Here is an 18,133-nt window from a genome sequence, read left to right as displayed (position 1 = left end):
CGGAATGGAGTCCCCCTGCTCTGCGGGGGATCTGTCCACTGATCCCCTCTAAGCATGGGGATGACAGGTCCTGTTTGCTCCACTATGCAGAGCGGACATGAACGGAGCCGGCTCTCCTCTATAGGGTGGTCGGATGGAAATGGACTGCATGTTCATTTCTATCTGATTGTCATCCAATCCGACCCGCTGGATGGATGGCGAACGTATTGCCATACGTGTGTTTTCAGCGGATTCTGTCAGATCGGATGCCAGGCAGGTGTCAGCAGACACATATCCGCTGACACCCAACTCCCCATAGAGTACAATGGGTGGCCCAATTGATTCTGCCTGAAAAACAGACAGGTGGACCCGATTGAATCGATCGCGTGAAAGGGGCCTTAAGCTGGATACACATTATACAACTTTTGTTGTTCAATTTCCTTTAGATTTACCTTAAACTATGTAGTGCAAGGGCCTGCCTGATTGCATACAAATTTAAAGTGTTTAGGTTTGACGTCATATTATATGGTTTTGGTAAATATAAAGGAAAGTTGTACAAGATAATTGTATAAAAGTTGTATAGTGTGTAGCCAGCTTTAGGCTTCATGCACACGGCCATAGAGAGTACATACAGCTTGCAGAGCCTGCATAATCTCTCTTCTGGAACCCACAGCTGCCACATACAGCCACCCATTGAGATGAATTAGAAAATGCAACTACACTATATTATCAAAAGTATTGGGACCCCTGCCTTTTCACACACACATGAACTTTAATAGCATCCAAGTCTTAAGGGCCATACACACTATAAGATTTTCTGAAGACTTTTTCCTTCAGATTTACCTTTTCTATGTAGTGCAAGGGCCTGCCAGATTGCATACAAATTGAAAGTGTTTAGGTTTGACCTCCTATTATCTGGTTTTGGTAAATCTAAAGGAAAAAGTCTTCAGAAAATCTTATAGTGTGTATGGCCCATTAGTCCGTAGGGTTCAATATTGAGTTGGCCCACCCTTTACAGCTTCAACTCTTCTGGGAAGGCTGTCCACAAGGTTTAGGAGTGTGTCTATGGGAATATTTGACCGTTCTTTCAGAAGCGCATTTGTGAGGTCAGGCACTGATGTTGGAGAGATGGTTTGGCTCACAGTCTCCGCTCTTATTCATCCCAAAGGTGTTCTATCGTGTTAAGGCCAGGACTCTGTGCAGGCCAGTCAAGTTCCTCCACCCCAAACTCACTCATCCATGTCTTTATGGACCTTGCTTTGTGCATTGGTGCGCAGTCATGTTGGAACAGGAAGGGACCATCCCCAAACTGTTCCCATAAAATTGGGTGCATGAAATTGTCCAAAATGTCTTGGTATGCTGACACCTTAAAAGTTCCCTTCACTGGAACGAATGCCTCGTTCACACGATCAGATAATCGTACAAAAAAAAATCACTTTCGAATTGATCGAACGATAATCTGATCGTTAGTACATAGTTTTCAACAGCCGATCACGACATTCCGCCCAACAAAACCCGAAGGGACAAACAGGAAAACTTTTGACGTATGATAGCCTAGCGAACGACAATCGTTTAATCAGTACAGTATACATTTGCTAAAAATCGATAGACAAAGACCACGCATAATCAGAAACACGAAAATAACCTGGAAAAATCCTGGCTGCCATTGTTTTTGTTTTGCATTATCCGATACGTAGCTACGCAACCAGGAAGCCTTTCCAGAATTGTACGAAAAAAAAACATACGTTTAGTAGGCATTGTTGAATTCGATATTAGTATTATGCAACAAAATTCTTCTCATCCAACATCAGTGCCTGACCTCACAAATGTGCTTCTGAAGGAAGAATGGTCAATCATTCCCATAGACACACTCCTAAACCTTGTGGACAGCCTTCCCAGAAGAGCTGATGCTGGTGTAGCTGTAAAGGGTGGGCCAACACAATATTGAACCCTTCGGACTAAGACTGGGATTCTATTAAACTTAATGTGTGTGTAAAGGCAGGCGTCCCAATACTTTTGATAATATACTGTAGTTGCAGCTGTTATAGCTGCAAAGGGTGGGCCAACTCAAGATCGAACCCTACAGACTAATTGCCAACATACACAGTCCGAATATCGCCCGACTGTTGCCCGCCGACCATCGAGACAGTGTTCGTCGGTCGAAAACATTGCCAACATTAACGATCCAAAAAAAATTGTTACAGACCAATCGATTACATACGTAGTTTTCACGTTTCACGTGTAAGCGGAAGATTTAAACTGAACGACCTCAACACCAACATATAGAATATTGTTCATTCGCAAGTGCGAGACGACAGAATTTTTCGTGTTTTTCAAACGGTATTTTTCGTTCACAATATCGATTTCGCTCATTGATGGCTGGGCATTATCGAGTAGAATATCGGCCGATAGCTCGCTGAACGGAAATTTTCGGCCGATTTTCTTATCGTGTATTCCAGCCATTGGACTGGGATGCCATTAAAGGTCATGTGCGTGTAAAGGCAGGCGTCCCAATACTATTGGTAATATAGTGTGTGTGTGATCAGGAAATCTGTATTTTTATTTTGTTTACATCCATGTATACCCTAAAAATGAATAATAAGAATCCTTTTTAAACAGAAGGAGAAAACAAGCAGCGATCTCTGAAATCAGGTACAAGGCAAGCAAGGACACTGTGATGTTGGATAACTGCCCTTCAATAAAACATGCCCCATCCCAAACACTGCTCACAAGGTGGAAGTTGTCACCGTTTCAATGACAGCCAGCTTCCGGCACGCCCATCCACATCAATCAAATCTCCAACGGCCAATAGAATCCCGAGGGAGGAAAGCTGCCTGAGACAGACGAGTTCACTTTTGAAACCTCTCTTTCCACTGGATAACCTCCCCAGCCAATCCGCGCTCTCCTTCCCTGCCCACTGACATCACACGGCCCGTCCCTTCTCGCCCATGACTCTCAGCGCTCCTCTAGCGTAGCGCGTTCCGATTGGTGACCCCACCGCAAGCACCGCCCTTCCCGGCGAACCGACCAACTCGTGCGTTTGTTTGGGTTGCGAGGGGCGTGACTCATTTTGGCAGGCTGGCTTGGCGCGGGTTGTTGTCAGATGCGGACGCGGGCTGGGAAGTGGAAGGTCGGCACCGGGTCTAAAGGAGCTTTGGGCCGGGCCCAGTAAGATCGGATCTGTATTATAGTACCTTAGATGTCCGCTGGAGCACATCAGGCGCCACCCGCATAGGCCCCAGGGCCTGGGCTGTCAGTCCTGGTCGTGCTGAGGATAAGGGAAGCTGCTGCAGGCCCTTCCATCATCCTGAATGCTGCAGGTAAGACCTGTGTCCCTCCACCCATTACATTCGCATGACCTTCACCGACATGGGTTGTCGCAGCATCTGTAGAACTATAAGTCCCAGCAAGTGTGGAACTACAATTCCCAGCAAGCAGAAGGAGACCTGCCATGTGATCAATAAACTCAGGCAGCCTCTGGGTTGCTGCAGCTATGACTGCCCCACTCCTATCCCCAGAGGATGGGGGGACATGTCTCCATGTCATCTGCACAGCTGTCAGGGTGACAAATGTCTTCCATCACACCTTCATGTCATTTCCCTGTCCATGCTGCAGTGCTGGACTCTTCCTATTGCCCTGTCACACCTGTCAGCATGCTGCAGTCTGGATACAACACTTCTTTCATTTCCAGGTGCCACTTGGTTGGTAAATAAAAAAAAAAAAAAAAATGGAGGGGGGGGGGAGTGATCAAGCTTTAAATTCCTCCAATCAGTGTCACGATATGCAGGACATGATCCCCCCCACCCTCAACACAAGTGGGTTTATATAGAGGAAACAGGTGCTGCAGGGGAGTGATGGTTGACAGCAGCTGTTGTCTGCTGGAAATCCTTATCTGCTACATTCATCTAATAACAATCTTATTATAATCATGTCAGGGGTCACACCATAGGCTGTGCCTTTATTTGCCTTGCCCAGTGTTTGTATCATGTATTGATAGAATGTATCCATTGATTTCCTAGTGATCAGCTTGTCCAGTGATTGCTGATCAATAATCTTTAATCAGGAAGGCAGCAGCTGCAATATCTTTCTTCTGTTAGCTTCATCACCTCTGCTCATCAAAATCCCCAGTGTGCAGCAAAATGATACATAATAATAAAAAATACTATCAATAGGAAGAATAGTAATTTTATTCTTCTCTTGATCATGTGCTGATTTCACAACATAGATCTGATCTGATTGTAATACTAATTGGTCTATAAATGTCTGTATTTTAGTCAGTGTAACCGGTTATTTATTTTGTGGTTGTTTTATGACAGTTACTTTTTCAGTTCCTTTATTTCTTGTTATGATCCTGATGCCTGTTTAATATAAAAACAGTGCATTGTTTACATGTTACCAGATGGCACCATGTGACTTCTTACCTGTCCCCATACACTGGCTGTGTACCTGTCTGCTATCAGTGTATTTGGTCTCAGTGTTTATTTTATCATTGTTGATTTTAGTATTTTCTCAATGACGTTGATCATCTTTTGTTGATCTCAGTGTTTTCTTATGAATGTTGGATCAGTGTTTTTATCACTGAATGGTGATCTCAGTGTTTTCATCTCAATCTGTGTTTTTTTTTTTTTATCAATGATGTTGGTCTTCCTTTTCTTTTTTTAATATTAATGTTGTGTTGTTTATGTTTTATTAATGTTGATTATGTTTCTTCATTAATGTTGATCTCAGTGTGTGTGTGTGTTGTATTAATGTTGATCTCAGTGTGTGTGTGTGTGTGTTCTATTAATGTTGATCTGTGTGTGTGTTTTTATTATTGTTAATCAGCATTTTCTCAATGAGGTTAATCCCTCCTTTTTCATTAGTATACATCTGTGTTTTGTCCATGATCTTATCTTTTTCTCCCCCCTTATTGTTGATCTCGTGTATTTTATTTATTTTTATTATTATTAATCTTGATCAGTGTTTCTTCATAATTGTTGATCTCAGTGTTTTTTTTTTTTTATTTAGTGTTATTTTATGTTGATAATGATTCTTCTTTACTGTTGATCTCAGTGTATGTGTTGTTCCATCAGTGTTTTCTCAATGAGGTTGATCCCTTTTTTTTTTTTTTTCATTAGTATAGATTTAATTTTTTTTCTTAATGATCCTCTCTCTTTTTTATTACTATTGATCTCCTGTATTTGTTTTTTTTATTAGTGCTTTTTATTTGATGGGTGTTTCTTCTTTTAAAGTTGCTCAATGTTCCCTCTCTAGTGTTGATCAATGTTTTGATCCTTTTTGTCATTAGTAGTATTTCTTCATGAATGCATCTTTTAGTGTTTTTATAATGAATGTTGATGTCAGTGTTTGTGCAGATCTGGGTGTTTTTCTCATTAATTTGCTGTAATTACAGTAGATCTCAGTGTTGATCTCCCAGACAGACATTTTGAAAATGGAGTAGTGGTGGTTGTTGTTGTTGGAGATGATGTTGCCCATCCATGGTGAAGTAGTTGCAGTTTTTGTGTCCTGTGTGTAATAAACACCCGGGGGTTTAGTGTGATTGGTGGGGGGGTCTGTATATTTTTTTTTGTCTGGGGGGGTTCATAAAAAAACAATAAAATGAATAGCAGTAAAGATCTGATGACGTAGCAAACAAAGTTCAAGCAGCTCCAGACAAACCCTCCCGACAGCCCCGGCGAGTGACCCCATTTTGGCAGTCCGCCGTTTAAAATCGCGGGGTCCCCCGGGGATGGTAGACCCCTCGTTGGAAAGCTGAGGGTCTCCTCTTTCTTTTGCACCCGGTGCGGAGTTTGACGGTCCCGGCGATCGGGAGTTAGAGGGCTGGGAAGGGTCGGTGCGGTGCCGGGCGCCTGGCTGTTGCTCGCAGAGTAGTGGGGAGCTGTGAGTCTCCAGCCAGAACGAGACGCAGCAGAGAGGAGACGAGGGCGCAGAGCGGCTCCCTCCGCCGATAATATGAGCGATCCCGGGCCCGTGGAGGCTCGGGCTCCCCCGGCTGCAGGGTGAGGACGGGGGAGGGTGGTTGTAGGGGAGCCGGGGACGGCGGATCGGGCGGCCCGGGACACTTTTTTAGAAGGCGGGCGGAGCGGTGGAGGCGGCTGGCTCTGATCATCATGTCGGGTTTGTCTTGTGTTCAGCCAGAGAGACAACAAAACCAGCCCCGGCCTGCCGCCTCCGCCGGGCCCTTCCACCCCCCCAGCCTGACCCCTCTGGGGCCCCCGCACCGCCCGGCCGCCCACAAGGAGATGCAGGCAGGTCGGTGAAGTCGGGACAGGGAAGAGGATTTGTCACTAACAATGGCGGCCATGTTGTTCAGGAGCTCTCCTCTCTGCTCCTTCTCTACACAACTTTATTTCTCTTCCCTAAGGCTTTTGGGGGCCCCCTGTGCCTCCTATTGGGGGGGCCCCCTCTTCCCTCTGCACCCCCTTTTTAACCCTTTTCGTTGTTTTTTTGCAGAATGACAGTGAAGCTGAAGAGTGGGGAGGAAAGGTTGAAGAAGCCAAACAAGAGAGAAGCTGAGGAGGAGGAAGAGGAAGAGGAGGCTGCAGGAGAAGTGGAAGACCTGGGAGTAAAAGAAGGGGAGCCCCTCATCCCCAGCACCCCCCAACAGGAGGCCCTGACCCCCAAGGGCCCACAAGACCAGCACCACTTCCTGAGGTCCAGCGTCCGGCCCCACAGCAAGCGGCAGAGAAGAGACTCCTGCAGCAACGGTAAAGCCGCCACCGCCGCCACTTCCACCACCGCCGCCAAGAGCAAAGGTACTCATATGTTGGCATGACCCTTGACTTCAGGGGGGCGCCCCAACTTTAGGGGCAAGTTTTTAATTTTTTTTCCACAGGTTTAATACAATATTTACATTATTTCACTTTCTGGGAGGGATTTTCATCTCCACGCCACATTAATAAGGAACATGAACATTCTACTGTTGTTGCAGCAGGTTTGGGGAGGGCACCCCAAAAATGTTAGCAGCACACCGAGATACCGCGATGGGCAACAAAGGTTAGGGGTGCGCTGGGGCAGGTTTTTATTTTTTTCCACAGGTTTAATACAATATTCACATTATTTCACGTTCTGGAAGGGATTCTCCTCTCCACGCCAAATTATTAACGAACATGAACATTTTACCAATGTTTTGCAGGTTTGGGGAGGGCACCCCAAAAATGTTAGTGGCACACCGAAATGGGCAACAAAGTTTAGGGGCACACTGGGGCGGGTTTTTATTTATTTTTTCACAGCTTTAATACAATATTTACATTATTTCACTTTCTGGGTGGGATTCTGATCTTCACGCCAAATTTATTACAGAACATGAAAATTTTACTATTGTTTTGCAGGTTTGGGAAGGGCACCCCAAAAATGTTAGCAGCACACCGAGATGGGCAACAAAGGTTAGGGGCACACTGGGGCGGGTTTTTATTTCTTTTTTCATAGCTTTAATACAATATTTACATTATTTCACTTTCTGGGCGGGATTCTGATCTCCACGCCAAATTTATTACAGAACATGAAAATTTTACCAATGTTTTGCAGGTTTGGGGAGAGCACCCCAAAAATGTTAGCAGCACACCGAGATGGGCAACAAAGGTTAGGGGCACACTGGGGCGGGTTTTTATTTTTTTCCACAGGTTTAATACAATATTTACATTATTTCACGTTCTGGAAGGGATTCTCCTCTCCACGCCAAATTATTAACGAACATGAACATTTTACCAATGTTTTGCAGGTTTGGGGAGGGCACCCCAAAAATGTTAGTGGCACACCGAAATGGGCAACAAAGGTTAGGGGCACACTGGGGCGGGTTTTTATTTCTTTTTTCATAGCTTTAATACAATATTTACATTATTTCACTTTCTGGGCGGGATTCTGATCTCCACGCCAAATTTATTACAGAACATGAAAATTTTACCAATGTTTTGCAGGTTTGGGGAGAGCACCCCAAAAATGTTAGCAGCACACCGAGATGGGCAACAAAGGTTAGGGGCACACTGGGGCGGGTTTTTATTTTTTTCACAGGTTTAATGCAATATTCACATTATTTCACTTTCTGGGTGGGATTCTGGTCTCCGCGCCAAATTATTACAGAACATGAAAATTTTACTATTGTTTTACAGGTTGGGGGCACCCCATAAATTTTAGCAGCACACCGAGATGGGCCACCAAGTTTAGGGGCACGCTGGGGCTGGTTTTTATTATAATTTTTTTTTTTTTTTTTACACTTTTGTACATTTTGATAAGTGTTTACATTACTTTTCTCGCAGGGTGGGGTTGTGATCCCAAAGCCTAATTATTAATAACGCACATTAGTTGTTTTCAAAAGTTTGGGGAGGAAGGGGGGTCACCTCAGAATTTTAGGGGTGCACCATGCCGTCTTTCACACTCCTGGATGTCTCGCTTTTTTTTTCAGTTTTTATGGTATTTTACTTTTGGGGTAACATGGTCCCCAATACCAAATTACCATTAATTTCATTAAAATCATTTATTTTTTATTTTTTGAAAACTAGCTAGTCCAGTGCCAAGAGAAATACACAGGTTTGTTCCCAACAGACCCACTCCCCTTTAAATTAGGGGTGCACCTTGGCTTTTTTTTTTGCATAATTCTGTCTTATAGGGTAGAATTGTTATACCAGTGCCTAACTAGTAATAACACACATTAATTGTTTTTGACGGTTGGGGAAAGAGAGGGCACCATGCCGTTCTTCACACTCCTGGGTGTCTCACACTTTTTTCAGTTGTTTTTATATTATTTTACTTTTAGGGTAACATTGTGGTCCCCAACACCAAATTACCATTAGTTTCATTAAAATTATTAATTTTTTGAAAACTAAACTAGTTAATTGCCAAAATAAATGCACAGGTTTGCCCCCAACAGACCCCCTCCCCTTTTAAATTAGGGGTGCACTGAGGCTTTTTTTTTTGCATAATTTTGTCATCTAGGGGTGTATTGTTATCCAGTGCCTAAATATTAATCACACACCTTTAATTGTTTTTGACGTTTTAGGAAAGAGGGGGCACCTCATAATTTTAGGGGTGCACCATGCCGTCTTTCACATTCCTGGATGTCTTAGACTTTTTTCAATTGTCTTTATTTTATTTTACTTTTGGGGTAACATTGTGATCCACAACACCAAATTATTTATTTTTTCCCCGGAAAACTAGACTAGTCCAATGCCAAGAGAAATACACAGGTTCACCCCCAACATGCCACCACCCCGCCTTTTTAAATTGGGGGTGCACCATTACTTTTTTTTCTCATTTTGCATAATTTTGTAGGGTTGCACCATGTCGTCTTTCACACTCCTGCATGTCTCACAGTTTTTTTTTTTAGTTGTCTTTATATTATTTTACTTTTCGGGTAATATTGTGATCCCCAGCACCAAATTATCATTAAATTAATTTAATAAAAAAAAAATATATATATTTTTTGTGGAAGACTAACCTTTTCCAGTGCCAACAGAAATGTACAGGGTTGCCTCCAACAGACCACCCCTCCCCTTTTTATATTAGGGGTGCACCGTGACTTTTTTATTTTGCATAACTCTATATATTTTGATAACCGTGAAGCAGAAGAATATTTTACAATTGTTTTTGGGGGCACCTCAAATTTTGTTGTGGGCGCACCATGCCCCCTTTTACAATGTCTCAGTGCATTTTTATGGTTGTGTTTTTATAATATTTTACCTTCCAGGTAGTATTCTGATTTTCCTATGCCAAATTGTCTGCAGCGCGTTAAAATAATTTTTTAAAATTAAAAAAAAATGTTTAAAAAAAAAAAAAAAAAATATATATATATATATATATATATATATATATATATATATATATATATATATATATATATATATATATATATATTTTTAAAAAAAACAAACAAACCAGTGACAAGAGAAATGCACAGGCTCATCCCCAACAGACAACCCCTACCTTTAAATTAGGGGTGCACCATGGCTTTTCTTTTCCCTCTCCTTTTGCACATTTTTGTACGTTTTGATAGTTTACATTATTTCACTTATGAAGTACACTTAATGAAGTACAAGAACATTTTACAGTTGTTTTTGCAGGTTTGAGGAGGGGGCCCCCCTCAAAATTTTACGCGTGCTCCATGCACCTTTTTTTTTTTTTTTTTTTTTTTGGCAAAAATGATTCTAGCGTCTTTTCGTACTATCTTTCACAATTCTGGGCATCTCAACGCTTTTTTGGGATGTGTTTATAAAAATTTACTTTTGGGGTAAATTGTGATCCCTCATGCCAAATTATCAGCAGTGCATTTAGATGATTAAAAAAATTATTGGAGAATTAAAGTGCCAAGAGAAATGCACAGGCTTACCCCCAACAGACCTCCCCCCTTTAACTTTAGTGGTACTTCGTGGCTTTTTTTTTTTTTTCCACAATTCTGTAAATGGGATACAGTGTTACATTGTTTCGCAGGGTGAGGCATTGGCATTTTGATCCCAATGGCAAATTATTAATGAAGCACAAGAACATTTCTACAGTTGTTTTTGCAGGGGTCCTCAATTTTAGGGGTGCAGCATGCTTTCTTTCACAAGTCTGGGTGTCTGAATGCTTTTTAGGGGGCATAGTTACTTATAGGGTTACATTTTGAACCCCCCCATGCCAAATTTTAAGTAGCGCGTTTCTCACGATTTAAAATTTTTTTTTTTGGGGGGGGGGGGGGGGAGAAAGCTAACTAAACTAGTTAAGTGTCAAGAAAAAATATATACAGGCTCGTCCCCAACAGACCACCCGTCCTTTTAATTAGGGGTGCACCATGGATTATTTTTCCTCTCCTTTTGCACAACTCTGTACATTTTGATACAGTGTTTACATTACTTCTCTTGCGCCTGCCTGGGTCCACGCTGCTGCTGTGCGAGACACCGCATGTAACTCGCACCAGAATCTCCGCACGTTCTTTGTGCAAATTACGGTGCAGTATCTCTGGGATGCGATTTGAGCCATAGATTTGTGTGGTTCAAATTGCACCACATTTGCACCAAACTGGTGCAGGACCCTTTTTTTGTCCACACCAGAATCCAGAATCAGATCGCATGGGTGTTTACACCCAATGCAATCCGATTCTGCAAATCGTGATGCATTTTGCAAACCAATTGGGAAGTGTCATGAACTTAACATACACTCCACAATCGGTTTGCATGGATGGATTGCAATGTAGATGCAGTGCTAAAACTGCAATGAATTTGCACCACATCTAGTGTGAACCCAGGCACAGGGTGTAATTTTGAAAAAAAAATGAATTCTTTTATTTTAATTATTCAGCAAAATACATTTTTACAATTTTTTTTGCAGGTTTGGGGAGGGGAGCTTCTCTCAAAATTTCAGGAGGGCAACAGAAGCTTTTTCACAATTCTGGAAGTCTCTAGACTTTATTGGTTTTGTTTTTAATATTTTATTTTGGGGTAGGATTAAGATTCCCCTGTGCCAAATTGTCAGCAGTGTGTTTAAAACAATCTAAATTTTGATTATTTTACTTTTTTTTTTTTTCTGAGAATTAAACTAGCCCAGTGTATAAGATAAATGCACAGGCTCATATCAAACAGACCACATCCCCTCCTCGTTTAATTTGGGGTACACTGTGAGCTTTTTGTGCCCAATTCTGGAAATGTTAATAGTGTTTATATTATTTCACTTGTAGGGTGGGATTCAGATTCCAATGCTGAAATAATAGAGAAGCACAACACATTTTTACATTTGTTTTAGCAGGTAAAAACTTTAGGGGTATGCCGGAGTGTCCCCCCCCCCCCCCCCCTTGATACAGTGTTTACATTATTTCATGTGCTTGGTGGGATTCTGATCCTGATTCCAAATTAAAAAATGTATGTGCTTCATAATAATTGTTTTTAGGGGAATTACCTCTAGCGGTGCGGCGTGCTGTCATGATTCTGGATGTCTCGCTGAATTTTTTGTGTTGTTTGTAATATTTTACTTTCCAGATAGGATTGCAGTCCACATGCCAAAGTATCAGTAGTGCATTAAGAGCTCATTCACACCAGGGTGGGTCCAAGTGCACATGCTTTTTTCTGCATGTTCTTAAATATTGGGTTGTAGGGCATCCTATTCCTTTCACTGGCCTGACCTATGCGCAAAAAAGGTGATAATAGATTTTTCCACTGCAGTGCCACGTGTATTAGTGGGCGCTAACGTGTGTGCGTTTGCTGGATGCATGGATGTTCCATTAAAATGAACTGCACCCATGCACGTCTACGAAAGGCAGTGTGTATTTCTGCTCTGCAGGTTTGGCTTTGACCAAACCCTAACATATTTTTTATATATATATATATATATATATATATATATATATATATTTTTTTTTTTTTTTCTTTCGAAGAATAAACCTGTCCAGTGCCAAGAGAAATCAATAGGCTCGCCCCCTTAACAGACGCTTGCCTCCCTCTTTAAAATTACACACAACCAATATTCACCCATGGAACTTTAAATGAGGCATAATACAAAAGATGATTGCAATATGAGAGAGGGATGCATCTCGTAACTCAAAAGGTTTCGTGAATACTTTCACTTCTTCAGGAGTAGATGTCTCCAACAATAGAACTCTATACTAAAATACAGATACATGCATTGTATTAAAGCACTCTTTACTTATTGTGGCCAGCCTAAAGCCCCGTACACACGATCAGATTATCGAACGATCTGTCGTCCGTTTTTTGTGGCATGCTAGTCTGATGTGGAAAGTGAAGAGGTTATTTTCATACGAATTTTCCCGTACGACAGAATTTGACTTCAGAAGTGATGTCATGTGTTGGATTGCTTTGTATGTGTTCTTTCGTCTCTGAGCATGCCTAGTCTTGCTCTTAAGATTTTTTTCAGACGAAAATCGGACGTTGTATTACGGACGACAAAAATTATATAGCCTGCACATCAGGATTTTGTCAGCCGAAAAGTTGGAGTTGGCTGTCAAAAGCACCATACTAACAATCCGAAAATCGGCAGATCGGTCGTCGGACGAATTTTCCCTACAGATTTTCTTATCGTGTGTACTTGTGCAATAATCATGTTGTCTAATCAGCATCTTGATGTGCCACACCTGTGCGGTGGATAGATTATCTCGGCAAAGGCGAAGTGCTCACTAACACAGATTTAGACAGATTTTTGAACAATGTTTGAGAGAAATAAGCCTTTTGTGTACATAGATAAAATCTTAGATCTTTGAGTTTTGCTCATTAAAAATGCGTGCAAAAAACAAGTGTTGCATTTTTATAATTTTGTTCAGTGTATATACTCTGTATTATAATATATTTTTTCTGCTTTATTTATTTTTGGTTTGTATTGTGTCTTTCTGGTTCTCTATACAAAGTATGTGTATTGTACCTTGTGTGTTTAATGGGTAGCCTTGCTTGGTTGTGGAGCTGTGGGAGTGGGATCATTAAGATTTGGACCCCAACTGTAGCTTCACGGCTATAAGCCAATGCAATACCGAACAGTAATCGGCAATGACTAAACACAGGTGTGAAACGCGTTTGCTGAATTGTTCTTTGAACTGTGAGTGCATGTCATGTCATTTCTTCTCATGGATTTATAAATAAACATCAAGATTTTTAGCTGGATTTGCTACCGCCTTTGTTCTCTTTTGTCTCCACTCCATGGTTGCGGACCCTGGCAGGCACCCAGAGTTCTTCAGACAGCTACCTGGTTCCACCTATGGTGGTGTAACTTTTGATGGTCTGCCTTGAGCGGTAAAAACCCTTTACCGCTCAAGGCAGCTAGGGCACATAGAAAACAATTTTTTCTGCGTTCACACCACAACGCTGGTGTGATGTGGCGTGCAGTTTGGAAACGTGCTTCTTTCTTTGTTTTTTGTATTTCAACTGAATTTTCTGTTTTAAAAATTTTACAAACCATTAATGCTTCAAAAATCTACTTCAAGCACCGCTTGTTCACCCAACTATATTTGACCAAGAATGTCTAAAGGTTCCTACTGAAAAAACTTGAGATACATCATCAATTTTTAAAGGCCCCTAAACAAAAAAAAAGAAAAAAAAAAGTCTGTGTGTGCTTACATAAATTGTATTTTTTTTTTTTTTTAACCACATGCCGATCGTACTGTACGGCAGTTCGCGGTAGCACTCCTGGGGGCGTGCACCCACCCCCATTAGGAAGCGGGTAAGCCAATCCACAGGGCCGGCGGCCATGGTTGCCGCCGGGCACCCGCGATCGCTCCCCGTGGAGAGAGAACGACGGTCTGCTGTTGTAAACACAGAAGACCATTTTTCTCTCTGAAAAGAACACAGAGTACCTGTGTTCCTCCTATTTAGGATCACAGGTCTCTGTGTTCATTTCAGAAGTCCTTCCCCCATACAGTTAGAAAACATTCCCCTAGGCTCAAACTTAATCCTTTGATCACCCCTGGGTTAACCCTAGGGCTGAAACAACTAATCGATTAGTCAACAACTAATCGATTATCAAAATAGTTTTCGTAATAGATTAATCGGTCAGCCGATTAGTTGTCCTGCATTCAGAATGCATTATTTGTTTACATATCAGAAAATACAGTGCAACGCACATACAGCTCAGTACACCATCCTTACATGTATGTAGATGGCAGAGAACTTGTGAATGTGTGAGGAGCAATGCCTCATGGGAAATGTAGTCCTGGGCAAGAGAAGGAACCAAGTGATTCTAAAGGGAGAGGTTTTTTTTTTTACCTTGCTATAGGGACACTCTATACAGTACTATACTTTGCTGCTTGAAGGCAGGAGGGGCCAGACTCTGTCTCAGAGTGGATTGAATATCCAACTATATAGCTGGATGTTTATATTTACCACTGCATATAGATATTCAAGAATATTAACTAAATTATACACCAACCTTTTTTTTTTTTTTTTTTTTTTTTTTCAGGTTTTTATCCGAAACAATAATCGGCAACTAATCGATTATGAAAATCGTTATTTGCAGCCCTAGTTAACCCCTTCCCTGCCAGTGTCCTTATTACAGTAACAGTGCATATTTTTAGCACTGATTACTGTACTAATGTCACTGGTCCCCCCAAAAGTGTCAAAAATGTCAGTTAGGGGTCCGATCTGTCTGCTGTAATGTCGCAGTCCTGCTAAAACTCCCAGATTGCTGCCATTACTAGTAAAAAAATATAAATAAAATCGCAGATTGCTGCCATTGCTAGTAAAAAAATTATAAATAAAAATGACAGAAATCTTTCCCCTAGTTTGTAGACATGATAACGTTTGCGCAAAGCAATCAAAATACGCTTATTGGGATTTTTTTTACCAGAAATCTGTAGCAGAATACAAATTGGTCTAAAATGATGAAAACATTTTGATTACATTTTTTTTTTTTTTTTTTTTTTTTTTTTTAGAATGTTCTATGATTGTCGCAATTTTTTTGTTTATAGTGCAAAAAAATAAAAATCGCACAGGTGATCGAGTACCACCAAAAAAAGCTCTATTTGTGGGAAAAAAAGGACATCAATTTTATTTGGGTACAGTGTCGCATGACTGCGCAATTGTTAGTTAAAGTAACGCAATGCTGTTTTGCAAAAAATGGCGTGGTCATTAAGGGGGCAAAACCTTCCGGTCCAGAAGTGGGTAAAGATAATGTATGAATATGTAAAATTGTCAGTAAATAATTTGAGCTGAAGATACTTGGGGATAGTAGAGCAAGAGTTGTATTTTCCAGCCTTCATCTTACTTCCTGGAAGCCCAATAATCCCAGAAATCTGCCAACTATTATTTTGGTATTTCCTTTTGCCTATCATGGTAGCTAATGCTGAGCAGTATTAAATGTCTGATATCCTAATTTCTTTGCAGGTGTGGACTTTTGTAGCAGCAGCTATTGCATATAATGTAACCTTTGTTGTTTTACAGTTGGTGTTCCTTTAAGGATATCAAATATTGATATCGCCCATTACAGGAGCAGTGAAAGCAATTCACAGCGGACTGTAAAATCTGGGAATTTGCTGACATAGATGGCTCAAAAAAATCAATATTCATGCAATTTAAACAGGTTTAATTTGACTGTTTAAGTAATATTATTTTTAAGGTTATCAAAATCTCATTTCAAGATTTTACTGTTTTTTAATATCAAGAAATTGAAAAATGTTATTTTCTTTAAAGGAGAAGTGTGTCTTTGTAGCCAAAAGCTCTGTATGCCCTACTGGCCGCTGTCAAATGTATGCATTGTAGTTCTCTTCATCACATACTGCCCCTCATCATATCCTTCTCAATTTTCTCCTGCCTACACTGCCAATGGTCATACCCTCTGCCAATCATGTCCTCCATATACTGCTTGGCATTATACCACTTGCATTCCTCTCCTGCTCACATTTCCCACTGCCCCATCCTCCAGTTCCTATCCGGCAGATACTGACCCCCATCTCGTAATCTCCCACACTCCTATCCTGCAGGTACTGACCCCATCTGGATATCTCCCACACTCCCATCCTGCAGGTACTGACCCCATCTCCTAATCTCCCACACTCCTATCCTGCTGGTACTGACCCCATCTCATAATCCCCCACACTCCTATCCTGCAGGTACTGACCCCATCTCCTAATCTCCCACACTCCTATCCTGCTGGTACTGACCCCATCTCATAATCCCCCACACTCCTATCCTGCAGGTACTGACCCCATCTCCTAATCTCCCACACTCCTATCCTGCTGGTACTGACCCCATCTCCTAATCTCCCACACTCCTATCATGCTGGTACTGACCCCATCTCCTAATCTCCCACACTCCTATCATGCTGGTACTGACCCCATCTCCTAATCTCCCACACTCCTATCCTGCAGGTACTGACCCCCAACTCCTAATCTCCCACACTCCTATCCTGCAGGTACTGACCCCATCTCATAATCTCCCACACTCCTATCCTGCTGGTACTGACCCCCAACTCCAAATCTCCCACACTCCTATCCTGCAGGTACTGACCCCATCTCGTAATCTCCCACACTCCTATCCTGCAGGTACTGACCCCCAACTCCTAATCTCCCACACTCCTATCCTGCAGGTACTGACCCCCAACTCCTAATCTCCCACACTCCTATCCTGCAGGTACTGACCCCCAACTCCTAATCTCCCACACTCCTATCCTGCAGGTACTGACCCCATCTGGATATCTCCCACACTCCCATCCTGCAGGTACTGACCCCATCTCCTAATCTCCCACACTCCTATCCTGCTGGTACTGACCCCATCTCATAATCCCCCACACTCCTATCCTGCAGGTACTGACCCCATCTCCTAATCTCCCACACTCCTATCCTGCTGGTACTGACCCCATCTCCTAATCTCCCACACTCCTATCATGCTGGTACTGACCCCATCTCCTAATCTCCCACACTCCTATCATGCTGGTACTGACCCCATCTCCTAATCTCCCACACTCCTATCCTGCTGGTACTGACCCCATCTCCTAATCTCCCACACTCCTATCATGCTGGTACTGACCCCATCTCCTAATCTCCCACACTCCTATCCTGCTGGTACTGACCCCCAACTCCTAATCTCCCACACTCCTATCCTGCAGGTACTGACCCCATCTCATAATCTCCCACACTCCTATCCTGCTGGTACTGACCCCCAACTCCAAATCTCCCACACTCCTATCCTGCAGGTACTGACCCCATCTCGTAATCTCCCACACTCCTATCCTGCAGGTACTGACCCCCAACTCCTAATCTCCCACACTCCTATCCTGCAGGTACTGACCCCCAACTCCTAATCTCCCACACTCCTATCCTGCAGGTACTGACCCCATCTCGTAATCTCCCACACTCCTATCCTGCAGGTACTGACCCCATCTCGTAATCTCCCACACTCCTATCCTGCATGTACTGACCCCATCTTATAATCTCCCACACTCCTATCCTGCATGTACTGACCCCATCTTATAATCTCCCACACTCCTATCCTGCTGGTACGGACCCCATCTCATAATCTCCCACACTTGCTTTTATTATGTTTTTTTTTTTTACCTATAAAAGCCTTTCTTTAAATTGTTGCCACTTGGGTAACACATATGTGAGACGGCCAATGGGTGGGTGGGTGTATTTTAATGCCCACACGCTGCACATATGTGTCTCTGGTAGGCCAATATTTCTGCACTGAGAGGGCAATCACAGCACAGAGAATCGAGCTGTCAAAGACAGCTCTTAGTCCTCACTAACAATTAGTAG

At 42.2% G+C, this 18,133-nt stretch overlaps 1 protein-coding gene across 1 annotated transcript in view; it reads left to right on the top strand.

Moving 5' to 3' along the window:
* The first annotated feature begins 5,633 nt into the window (after positions 1–5,633).
* CRAMP1 (cramped chromatin regulator homolog 1) overlaps positions 5,634–18,133 on the top strand; it is a 79,499-nt gene continuing 66,999 nt past the window's right edge. Inside the window, exons 1-2 of the mRNA XM_082260366.1 lie at positions 5,634–5,978; positions 6,433–6,734. Of these exons, the coding sequence (XP_082116492.1) occupies positions 5,932–5,978; positions 6,433–6,734 (349 nt within the window). The 5' untranslated portion in view covers positions 5,634–5,931. The remainder of the gene's footprint in view (positions 5,979–6,432; positions 6,735–18,133) is intronic.

This window comes from Pelophylax lessonae, assembly GCF_965119305.1.
Source record: "Pelophylax lessonae genome assembly, chromosome: 6".
Lineage (NCBI taxonomy): Eukaryota > Metazoa > Chordata > Amphibia > Anura > Ranidae > Pelophylax > Pelophylax lessonae.
This window is presented reverse-complemented; position numbering and strand designations above follow the sequence as displayed.